Below are 12,700 nucleotides of genomic sequence, written 5' to 3' on the forward strand. Positions count from 1 at the left end.
TCTGACCACTGGACTCTAAACGTGTGTCTTTCAGACGTTTGCTCATGTAATAACGCCTCAGAGAGATTCCTTTTGTGAAAGCCTCAGAAACCTCATGCTTTCTCCACATTCCCCCAGACAGACACCCTAAACCCAGCTTCCTGTCTGAGCGCTAAACAAACACCCAACGCCACCACTCTTGTGCGTTTCACACAACGCACCTCTTTGCAGAGTAGTGTTCCCTCTAGATGTGTTCTAGTTTAGACTTAGTCCTGTGTCTGATGGCCTTTATAGTTTTTGTCATATTTAGTGTGTGTGTGTGTGTGTGTGTGTGTGCGTGTCTCTGTGTCTCTGTGTGTGTGTGTCTGTGTGTGTGTGTGTGTGTCTCTGTGTCTCTGTGTCTCTGTGTGTGTGTGTGTGTGTGTGTGTGTGTGTTCTGTGTCTCTGTGTGTGTCTGTGTGTGTGTGTGTGTGTGTGTGTGTGTGTGTGTGTGTCTCTGTGTGTGTGTCTCTGTGTGTGTCTGTGTGTGTGTGTGTGTGTGTGTCTCTGTGTCTCTGTGTGTGTGTGTGTGTGTGTGTGTCTCTGTGTCTCTGTGTGTGTGTGTGTATGTGTGTGTGTGTTTATATATTTAAAATGGTTCAAAGACATAAAGATGTCCACATGTCATTCAGTGTAATGCAAGATTTATCCAAAAATTCTAACAACATTATTATTCTGACGTGTGCATATTAAAATATATAAAATAATTAGAGAGCATATTAAATTTGATTGTGTTTAAAATGATTGAAACATTATTACTTACAAACGGCAAATCCTGTGATAATGGTAAATAAAAAATAATAATAATTACAGCTAATTATATACTATAGTATTTGGGGTGAAAGTAATTATACTTTTAATATGTTATTAATTGATTTTTGTTGTAAATATGCTATAAAATATGCGATATGTAAGATTGTTACACTGAATGACATTTTTCTGTAAATCAGTGAAAAATAATTATATTTATTTTTGCTCAGAAAAACTAAATTAGTAGCATTACACTTATTTTTTATGCTTAAACACTTTTTCGTTTTTGACCCATATATATAAAATGCTAAGAATTTTTTTTTTTTTTTTTTTTTTTTTTTATATATATATTCAGTTTTATTAATTTTTTTTACTACATTTACTGGAAAAAATAAATGAATAAGTTAAATATATAAACACACTCTAATACATATAGGATTATATATGTACTACACGTTTTACACATGTTTTTTGATGTGCATAGAGGAATTTATTTGTGTATTTATTTTTTTTATTTATATTTTATTGAAGAAAACATGGATTTAGATAATTAATTTTTTAGACATTTTCTATAATAAATCATATATATTATATTTGTCATGGCATGTTGTTGTAACATCATCGCATGATGAAGGACTAAATGTGAATAGTCTTTAATTTCAACTAATCTACATCAACTCACATAATCCATTTAATAAACATCAATCCAGGACAGAAACTGAAGACTTATAAAGACGGCAAAAGGAGATGATTTTTTGTTTGCATCAAGGTATTTATTTTCATTGCAGTTTATGCACATAATAGTCAATTAAGCATGTGGTTTTTATGCACATTTTTAGAATTCATGCAAATCTTCGCATTTCCATCCAGCATTTTATTTGTGCAAAATCTCAAACTCCATCAAAAAGAAATAAGTGGATGGAAGCACAGTTATTCAGAAAGTCTGTGTGATTGAGAAACAGCGGTGTGACGTCAGAAGAGCAGGAGTGAATGGAAGCAGATGTTCCTCCCCGCTCTGGACCTCCTGCTCACACATGTGTAGCTATCGCTATTATTCAAGCCATAAAACTACACGGCCACATCTGAAAGTGGTTAGCTGTCGAAACACAAAGGGTTGGGGCTGCAGTCGGAGCAGAATTCCTCTCGGATCGGGAATAGCTGCGAATGGGCTTTTGTTAGTTGGACGCGCCGCTCCATCTAAAGCCACTTCCAGATGTGGCTCTGCTGCAGGAATCTAATCTTTAAATCATTATCTTTCACGAGGCACTTTGGGGTTGATGCCGTCCCACGTTTGAAGAGAAGCGCTCGGGTTGGTCTTTGAAATCAAGGCTCCAACAAAATGTGATCTGACTGTTTCTGAAGCACAGACACAGTAAATAAAGCGGTGCTGCTATCTTTGAGAAATAAGATTGATTTCAGTCAGTCAGTGTGTTTGGTGTTTTGATTCACTAATTGTATGTGTATGTATATATATAGGTACAGCACAGATCAAAAGTTTGGAAACATTACTATTGTTAATGTTTTTGAAAGAAGTTTCTTCTGCTCGTCAAGCCTGCATTTATTTGATCAAAAATACAGAAAAAACAGTAATATTGTGAAATATTTTTACAATTTAAAATAATAGTTTTTAAATGTATTATACTTTAAATGATCATTTATTTCTGTGATGCAAAGCTGAATTTTTCGGATCATTATCACATGATCCTTTAGAAATCATTCTAATGTGATGATTCATGATCAAAGCAGGAAACAGTTCTGCCGCTTAATATTTGTTCAGAACATGTGATACTTTTTTAGGATACTTTGATGAATAAAAAGTAAAAAAAAAAAAAAAAAAAAGCTATGTTTTTAAAATATAAATATTTTGTAATAACAATATACACTACTGGTCAGTAATTTACTTTTTTCTTTCTTTTGTTATAAATAAATTCAATACTTTTATTCAGCAAGGATGTGTTAAATTGATAAAAAGTGATAGTAAAGAAAATATATTATTAGAATATATTTATTTATTTTGAATAAATGCAGTTCTTTTTAAGCTTTTATTGATCAAATATATTAGCAGAACTGTTTCCAACACTCATAATAAATCAGAATATTAGAATAATTTCTAAATGATCATGTGATCGACTGATGTTACATGTGACACTGAAGCTGGAGGAATGATGCTGAAAATTCAGCTTTGTATCACAGGAATAAATTATTTATTTAAGTATATTCAAATAGAAACCTATTATTTTAGGTTGTAATAATATTTCACAATATTACTGTTTTTTCTGTATTTTTGATCAAATAAATGCAGGCTTGATGAGCAGAAGAAACTTCTTTCAAAAACATTAAAAATAGTAATGTTTCCAAACTTTTGGTCTGTACTGTATGTATATAAATGGGCACTGTTTCAGAGGCGATGCGTGGTAAACTTGTTCAGTTTGCAGACGTAGTTGTAGGAGTTTTTCAGGATGCATTGGACGGTTTCTCCAGCTCTTGTAGCACAGCTCTTCTCCTGTATGTTGATACGGGTCTGGCTGATGGTATCTGTATCTCTGAACTCTTCACCCCGTGCTCATTCCTCAGCTTTACATGTTCGGGAGATGCTCAGTCTTCCTGTTTCTCCTCAAACGTCACGTCATTTCACTGGAGCTCATTGTTTAGGTGCCAGCTCTACCAAGTGGTGTCCTAGAACGTCTTCAGGTGAAGTGTGCAGTTGTGTAGTTTGCATATTTTGTATTTTATTTTCATCACATAAAAAAAAAAAAGAAAAAAAGAAAAAGAAAAAAAAAATATATATATATATATATATATATATATATATATATAAATATATATATATATAATACTAATAATATAATTATTTATTTAATAATATATAAATAATACTAATAATATAATAACAATATAAATTAATGTACTAAAAATATAATAATAGTTAAATTATATAGTATAAATTAACATCATTTATATAATATATAATTAATTAATTCTATCTATCTATATGTTTATAATAATTTATATGTATTTATTGACATAAATATATAAAGTACATATATTGTGCTCAAATGTCAGAATCATATTTGATATGATTTTATTTTTGTAATTTTAATCTGACAAATCCATTGTGTGTGTATTTATATATATATATATATATATATATATATATATATATATAATATAAATAAAATAGTAAATATTATTATATAAGTACATTTAGATCGTATATTTACATTATACGTCAATATATATGTATATATGTAAATTAATAAGTGTGTGTGTGTGTGTTTGTGTACATTTACCAAATTTTACAATTTCTTTTCAGAATTTTAATGATGAGCTCAGTCAAACAAATCATCAAAGTTGTATGTAAACATTATTACAATATTTTTTTATAAATATAGACATAGATAAAATAGTATCTTGTGTATATAATATATTTCCAGTGCTTATTAAAGTGTCACATTATTAGCTGTATAATGTTTAATGTCAAATTCTGTTGAGTTTGTTCTAGTTCAGTCTCTCATAATTTCCTGCGTTGGATGTTGTCTGCGTGTGCTGTAGACCGCTGGGTTTAGTCTCACTTTTGTCTCGGTCTTGTGTTTTATAGTAAATATCTCTGGAAATGTGTTGTGGGTTACAGGGAAGCAGGAGACGTTTGATCTGTGTGTGTCTGCTGCAGACAGCTGTGCTCCTCCTCCACTGAAGAACAGAACTAACGTTTTAAACATGCATGGAGTCATAGAGCATCAAAATATCACATATTCTTTAGACATTTACCTGGCAAGCAGACATGTGTAAGATAAAACTTTATTTTATTTTATTTTATTTTATTTTATTTTATTTTATTTTATTTTATTTTATTTTATTTTATTTATTATTCATTTATTTGTAATTAATTATTTTTTCATGGTGCATTTATAATAATTTATGGTAATATTTAATATTTTATTTTATTCTTGTTTTGTTTTTATTTTTGTATTTCATTTTATGTTTTATTTTATTTTGTATTTGTTTTATTTTTATTTTTATTAATTTATTTTTAATTAATTTATTTTTTTTGTGTTGCATTTATTATAATTTATGGTAATATTTAATATTTAATTTTGTTCTTGTTTTTTTATTTTTTTATTTCATTTTATGTATTATTTTATTTTGTATTTTATTTTATTTTATTTATTATTATTATTTTTATTTATTTATTTTTAATTAATTTATTTTTTCATGGTGCATTTATTATAATTTATGGTAATATTTAATATTTAATTTTATTCTTGTTTTGTTTTTATTTTTGTATTTCATTTTATGTATTATTTTATTTAGTATTTTATTTTAATTTTTATTTTTATTTATTTATTTTTAATTAATTCATTTTTTATGTTGCATTTATTATAATTTATGGTAATATTTAATATTTAATTTTATTATTGTTTTTTTATTTTTTGTATTTCATTTTATGTATTATTTTATTTTGTGGTGTTTATTATTTTATTTATTTTAATGTTATTATATTAATATTTTATTATATCTTTAATGTATTCATTTATTATTTTTTTTATTTTTTTTTATGAATATTTTTGTGAATCTGTTCTTACGGATGGTTCATTTCAGTGGACTGGCTTAAAAAAGATTCACTGATTAATCTGAATCTCTGCGAGGTGTACACCCTGTTTAGACTCATATAAATGACAATGCCATCACATGCATATTGTTCTATTTAAATGCAGAAAATAAAGTTAATTATTTGATGGTTACCCTAGTAAAAAAAGTAATATAATTAAAAATGCATTTATTTCATACTAAGTAAAGTTCAAATCTATTACTGACAGATAATCCGACATACAATGCACATTTCTTATCAAGACTAAAATGTGTTTTAATGTCACTTTTGATGAGGATTGAATGATGTCTTTAAATGCAAAATATTTAAAGTGTACCTGAAGTATACTGCAATAGTTCCACTTTAGCACAATCAAATGTATTTCAGTATATCTTTAGTTGCTTTAGCACTACTTCTGCACAATTAAAGTGCATCAAGTACAAAATTAGTTTAGCAGACTTTAAGTATACCAGTTTACTATATATAGTTTACTTGTATAAGTGTATTTATTTTTACTAGGGTATATATTCTAAATATTGTAGTTTGTTGTTTTTACAGCTAGAGATTCACAGTTTCTTCCTGCCGCTGATATTCATAAACAGGTGATGGACGAGACGAACCTTCACCTTTATGATATCAGGAAGCCACGGGAACAATGAGGTGTTTATACACATCCACACACAGTCCCTTCCTTGCACTGTGTTTATATTCCTGCGGCGCGTTTCATTTTGTTGATCCATCCGTGTGCTGTTAACACCAGCTCCGCTCCATTCGATGTGTCCCGTCTCCAGACGCCTTCACTTCCTGTGGTGGAGCAGGGCTGTATATTTAGGAGCGGGGTCGTGGTTGACCTCCCGGTGACCCCTGAGTGATCTCAAGGCCTCGAGGAACTTCACATGTTGGATGCGAGCTCAGATGGGAGAAGCGTGCGCAGTGTGTGCTGAAGAGATGAGAGTCTGGAGAGATAACACTTTTATTTTTACCTCATAATTATGATTTAGTATGCACTAAGTTAGCCTTTGTATCTCATAGTTATCAGTTAGTCTTAGTACATTTTATATCACAATTTCTACTGTTTATCTCATAATTATGACTTAGTATCTCATAATTTTGACCTGTCAAATTATTGACTTTTCATATTATAGTTTAAACGTTCTATATCATAATTATGACACAATTTTGACACTTTTTATTTAATAATTATGATTTAGTATGCCGTAAATTTGACTTTGTATCTCATAGTTATTAGTTAGTCTTAGTACATTTTGTGTCACAATTTCTACTTTTTATCTCATAATTATGACACAGTTTTGGCTTTTTTATCTCATAATTATGAATTAGTATCTCATAATTTTGACCTGTCATATTATTGACTATTCATATTATAGTTTAAACTTTCTCATAATTATGACACAATCTTGGCCTTTTTATCTCATAATTATGACACAATCTTGGCCTATTTATCTCATAATTATGACACAATTTTGGCCTTTTTATCTCATAATTATGACACAATTTTGGCCTTTTTATCTCATAATTATGACACAATTTTGGCCTATTTATCTCATAATTATGACACAATTTTGGCCTTTTTATCTCATAATTATGACACAATTTTGGCCTATTTATCTCATAATTATGACACATTTTTGGCCTTTTTATCTCATAATTATGACACAATTTTGGCCTTTTTATCTCATAATTATGACACAATCTTGGCCTTTTTATCTCATAATTATGACACAAGTTTGGCCTTTTTCATATTTATGTTTTAGTGTGCCATACGTTTGCCTTTGTATCTCATAGTTATCAGTTATAGTCTTAGTACATTTTATGCCACAATTTCTACATTTAATCTCATAATTTTGACCTGTCATATTATTGACTTTTCATATTATAGTATCTCATAAATTATGCATTAGTATCTAATCATTTTGATCTCTCACAGACATTTTACTTTTATCTTATAATTCTAACATAGTTTTGAGTTGTATATCACAGTTACAACTTAGTTTCTTAATTTCAGCTTTTTGTCATAATTTTGATTGCAACCTCATAATTATGATTTAGTATCTCATAATTTTGACCTTTCATATTATTCATCATACTGTATTACTGACTTTACATATTATAGTTTCAACTTTCTCTTATAATTATAACATAATTTTGACTTTTTTATTTCATAATTATGGTTTAGTATCTCATAGTTATCATTTTATGTCATCATTTCTTTTTATCTCATAAATATGACTCCGTATCTAATAATTTTGACCAGTCATATTTATGAATTTTTAGAAACTTTTTTTTTATAATGATCAATTAGTGTATTAGTATGTTTGGAATTTTATCTCATCATTCCTACCTTTTTATCTCATAATTATGATTTAGTATCTCATATTTTATGCTTTCTTTTTAATAATTTCAGCTTTTTTTCTTATAGTTGACATTAACAAAGTTCAGTTTATATCATAATATCAACCTTTTAATTCTGAAATAATTTTGGCTTAGTATTTGAATAACCTCACATCTCATAAATCTCAGTTTTTATCTCATAACTGACGCCAAGTCATTCTCATCATAAGTGACTTCTTCATGAATCTGGACACCAGAAGCTTTTGGCCTGTAGCTCGTTCTGCAGTGGCTTTGATGAAGTCAGCCTAATTGTCTCCAGCAGATAAACATCAGCATGTTGCACTTCCAGAGGAAGCAGATAAGAGCGGTAATGAACGAGCTGAAATAGTCGATCGGGTCGTCTGTATTCCAGCGGAAGGGAGCTTTGGACGAGTCCAGGAGATGTTCTGTGATCTACAGGCCTGGGGAACTTCAAACGTCTGGCCGAGGCTCTGACGCAGATGAGCGAACAGACTCGCTTCACAGCTGTTGTTTCTGAGGCCTTCATGTCCTGCCAAGAAATACTGTGCCTCACATCTGACCTCAGGGTGAAAAGTCTCCATGTGCTGGACTGTAAAAGCTTTCGGACGTCTGTGGCACGCTGGTACCTTGCTGTTGATCACCACACGCCCCGAAACAATCAAATATCACAAAAGAGACAGATGAACCTTTTTTTAAATAGTCTTTGATTGCTTAACTTTTCCTTTCTATGATTTTGTATGCATGCTCGAATGCTATTTTGCAATCGTTTTAATCTCGTTTTTTAATCATTGTTGAATCGTATCTATCCTATTGCAGCATAAATGGTTACAGCGTGCTGTTATGCACATTTACACCAATTTTCTTTCCAGTGTGTTCGGTGAACACTGGATCGGACCGATTCTTGGAAGTGAGGGTCTCCAGTGTATTTTTTTTTTTTCGTTAGCTAGAAGCCAAGACCAAAGCAGAGATTACAACATTAGTGAGATGCTGTGGATGCTTTGACACAGAGCTGACCGCTGGATCTGAGTCCGGTCTGGATGGACTTTACTCAGCCAGATGAACGTCAGCTACTGTCTGTCATACACTTGCAACACATGCATACACTACTGCTCAAAAGATTTTTGAAAGCTCAGCAAGGCTCCATTTATTTCACAAAAATAAGGTAAAATTGTAAAATGTTATTACAATGTAATATAGCTGTTTCTGTGTGGATATCTGTTAAACTGTAATTTATTTCTGTGATCAAATCTGTATTTTCAGCATCATTCCTCCAGTCTTCAGTGTCACGTGATCTTCAGAAATCATTCTGATCTGCTGATAGTGAAATCAGTTTTTGCTGTTTCATATTTTTTTGGAACCTGTGATAGTTTTTCATGATTCTTTGATGAATAAAAAGTTACAAAAGAACAGCATTTATTTAAAATCTAAATATTTTGTAACATTATAGACCACTTGTGAAACGTTTGGGTTCAGTACAGTCTTTCTTTTTTTGAAAGAAAGTAACACTTTTTTCAGTAAAAAGTGACAGTAAAAACTTGTATTGTTAGAATATGATTTTTTAATAAATGCTGTTGATGTTTAATTTTTTTTTTTTTTTAAATATGAAGCAGCAAAAATTGATAATTCAGCATATTAAATGATTTCTGAAGAATCCTGTGACAGTAAATACTGAAGTAATGGCTGTTGTAAATTCGGCACTGCATCACGGAAATAAATTAGATTTTAAAGTGCATTAAAATAGGAAACCACTATTAGAAACTGAAATAATATTTCACAATATTTCTATATTTTTTACTGTATTCTGGATCAAATCAATACACCCTTGATGAGCATAAGAGACTCCATTTATTAACATCTTACAAACTTTTTGTTTATATATACTTCCAATCTCTGATGAGAGTTTGAGACAATAAAGAAACTAGGGCCTGTGTTTTCTTCAGCTGTGGATGGGAACCAGCTCTGTCTTAATGAAGCATATGGCCCACACATTGCTGCTTGAAAAGGGCCTCCGTGGCTGAAGGCATTATGGGTAAAATACCATGTGTTAGTCTTTAAAATGCAGAGGGCGGTCAGATCTGTGAAGCATGTGTTGCGCTGGGTGGTAATGAGTTCACAGACATGTGACTTTAAAGAAACATGGCCGTCCTGCTGCTGGAAATCATCACAGTGTTGCATTCTGGGAAGCAGATCGGTCTGAAATCAATACAGCTAATTGGATTGTAGAAGACACATCTGGCCCCGCCTCTCGGAGCTTCTCATTGGTCGATTGCCTGACTGACAGAGTGTGTTGCAGAATGTTAAAACTGTGGTATAAAAATCTTATCTTATGTTTAAATCTTTTTAAATTTGACATTGTGATATAACGTCTTGCTTAATTTTAATGTCAACAAATTATTACAACAACAAAAAATACGTATGTGTGTAAATGTATAAATTAAAAATGTATAAGTGAAAATTTATTTGTTTAAATTACAGAAAAAAAAAAGACTTTTTATTCCAATTATTACAAACGAGTAAAAGGTGTTAAAAATGGGTTTTGTAGATGTTAGAAATAAATAAAGTATTTTCAATTACAAATTAAAAGATGATTGATGTTTATAAATTACAAATTAAGAAATGTAAACAATTTTACATGAATGTTAACATGGGGGTTAATAAAAATAAATGAACACTTTTATTATCAAAGATCCATTAAATTGATCAAAGGTGAGAGTAAAGACATTTCTAATGTGACAGAATATTTCTATTTCAAATAAATACTTCTCTTTCGAACATTCTATAATCAGAAATGTTTCTCATCATATTTTCATGATTTCTGAAGATCATGTGACACTGGAGACTGGAGGAATGATGCTGAAAATACAGCGGAGCATCACAGAAATAAATTACACTTTAACAGATATTCACTTAGAAAACAGATTTTGAAATTGTAATAATGTTACATTTTTTTTTGATGTTTTTGCATTATTTTTAACCAAATAAATGCATTCTCAGTGAGCAGAAGAGACTTAAAATCTACTTCTACATTGCTAATATTGACTATTTCTAATCCGCAGTGGCTTCGGGATGGTTTTTGGTGTTTTAAGATGAACTAACAGTTGTTTTTAAGGTAGTTTTCCGACGGTTCAGTTATTAGTCTGTTCCTGATGCTGTTTATGACAGATCTCAGGCATATGGATTTATTTACCTCTTTTAGCAATAAAGCCCCACAATGCTCCTGTCAGTAAAGTATGAAAACATGATAACAGAGAAACATCAGATCTCGTCTCTTTGAGAAAATATCTTGTTTCTGTGTGATTTTGGGTTGACGTTGGAAGGGGTTTCTCGGTAGATTTAATCGTATGTGACTCCGTCATCGTTTCGGCGTCCCTGAGGAAGAAATGCTTCAGATGGAGGTGTTTGCTTTTCCTGTGGTTTCTGAGCTGTATATTAAACTAAAAACACCTCCTCTTGTGTTTTTTTCTCCCATGTTTCTCATCCAGGAGCTGAAGAATGGACATCGCTGCCCTCTAGAGGGTGAGGACAGACACAAAACATCTGGATTTGAGCCCTGTTTTTCTTAAAAACTGAGATGCATTGATTTTAAGATGCGGATAATGAAGGTTATAATGAAAAGAAGCCTTGTTTTCTGAGAAATTGCAGAAAACAAGCCTATTTAGAAATAAATGGAAATATAAGAAACAATGCACAAAAGCACATAAAAAAAAATCCTAAACCTCAAACTAAAATAAAAATACAAACTGGAAATATAAAATATAATCTCGTTCAAGATATTAAAATGTATAAATATAAAATATGTACAATAATTTACTAAAAGCTGAAAATATAAAAATAAAAGCTAATATATAATTTTTTTATGTTCTGTTTTCAGTTAATAATATCATAAAATATCATCAAATAAAGCAATTTAATTCCATTTCAGTGTTATTTTAATATTTATATGCTGCTGTATTATTTATTAATATTTTGAATTAGCTTTTATTTTTATATTATCCTATATTTACATATACAAATTTGTTATAATATATAAAAAGTTATTTACTGAAAACTAAACATATACAAAATAAATATATTAGTTTTTTATGTAAATAAATACAAATATTATATTTAATTAAATACTGAAGACAAAAAATGTAAAAAGCTAATTCAAAATATTAATAAATTCTATCTTAGTATATAAATACTAAAATAACATTTAAATTGAATTTAATTGCTTCATTTGATGATTTTATATGAAATTGTTTATTACTAAACATGTAAAAAATAAATATATTAGTTTTCTATGTAAATAAATAAAAAATATAATATTGAATTAAATACTGAAAATAAAAATAAAGCTAATTCAAAATATTAATAAATACTTCAGTAATATATAAATACTAAAATAATATTGAAATTGAATTTAATTGCTTTATTTGATGATATTATATGATATTATTTACTAAAACCTGAACATATACTGTAAAAATAATTATATTAGTTTTATATGTAAATATATAAAACATATTATATTTAATTAAATACTGAAAACTGAAAATATCAAAATACAATTTAATTAAAATATTAATAAATACTACAGTAGTATATAAATACTTTATTCCTTTATCTGATAATAGTATATTATATTATTTACTGAAAACAGAACTTATAAACATAAATGTAAAAATAAATATATTTGTTTTATATTTAATATACTACAGATACTGCATGACACTTCTTTTTTGGACACTACTGCTCTTAGTAGTGTACTTACTTTACTCTCTCTCTCTCTCTCTCTGTGTGTGTGTGTGTGTGTGTGTGTGTGTAGTGTCTCTGCCTCCAGAAAAGGCTGAAGGACGTGAGAGTTTTCTGTCGTCTGAAGACGGAGAGAGAGAAGCGCTGAAGGAAACCTGCAAAGGAAAGAAACGCATCAGTCTCGATGTAAGTTCTCAACAAAGCTTTTATTTATTTATTAATACATTATTCAAGGGG

The 12,700-nt window shown here is 29.7% G+C and overlaps 1 protein-coding gene across 1 annotated transcript in view; it reads left to right on the forward strand.

Annotated features, from left to right (window-relative positions):
* nkd2b (NKD inhibitor of WNT signaling pathway 2b) overlaps window positions 1–12,700 on the forward strand; it is a 37,541-nt gene that overhangs the window by 13,477 nt on the left and 11,364 nt on the right. Inside the window, exons 4-5 of the mRNA XM_052577607.1 lie at window positions 11,212–11,245; window positions 12,537–12,649. Of these exons, the coding sequence (XP_052433567.1) occupies window positions 11,212–11,245; window positions 12,537–12,649 (147 nt within the window). The remainder of the gene's footprint in view (window positions 1–11,211; window positions 11,246–12,536; window positions 12,650–12,700) is intronic.

This window comes from Carassius gibelio, chromosome B16 (genome assembly GCF_023724105.1).
Source record: "Carassius gibelio isolate Cgi1373 ecotype wild population from Czech Republic chromosome B16, carGib1.2-hapl.c, whole genome shotgun sequence".
NCBI classification, from domain to species: domain Eukaryota; kingdom Metazoa; phylum Chordata; class Actinopteri; order Cypriniformes; family Cyprinidae; genus Carassius; species Carassius gibelio.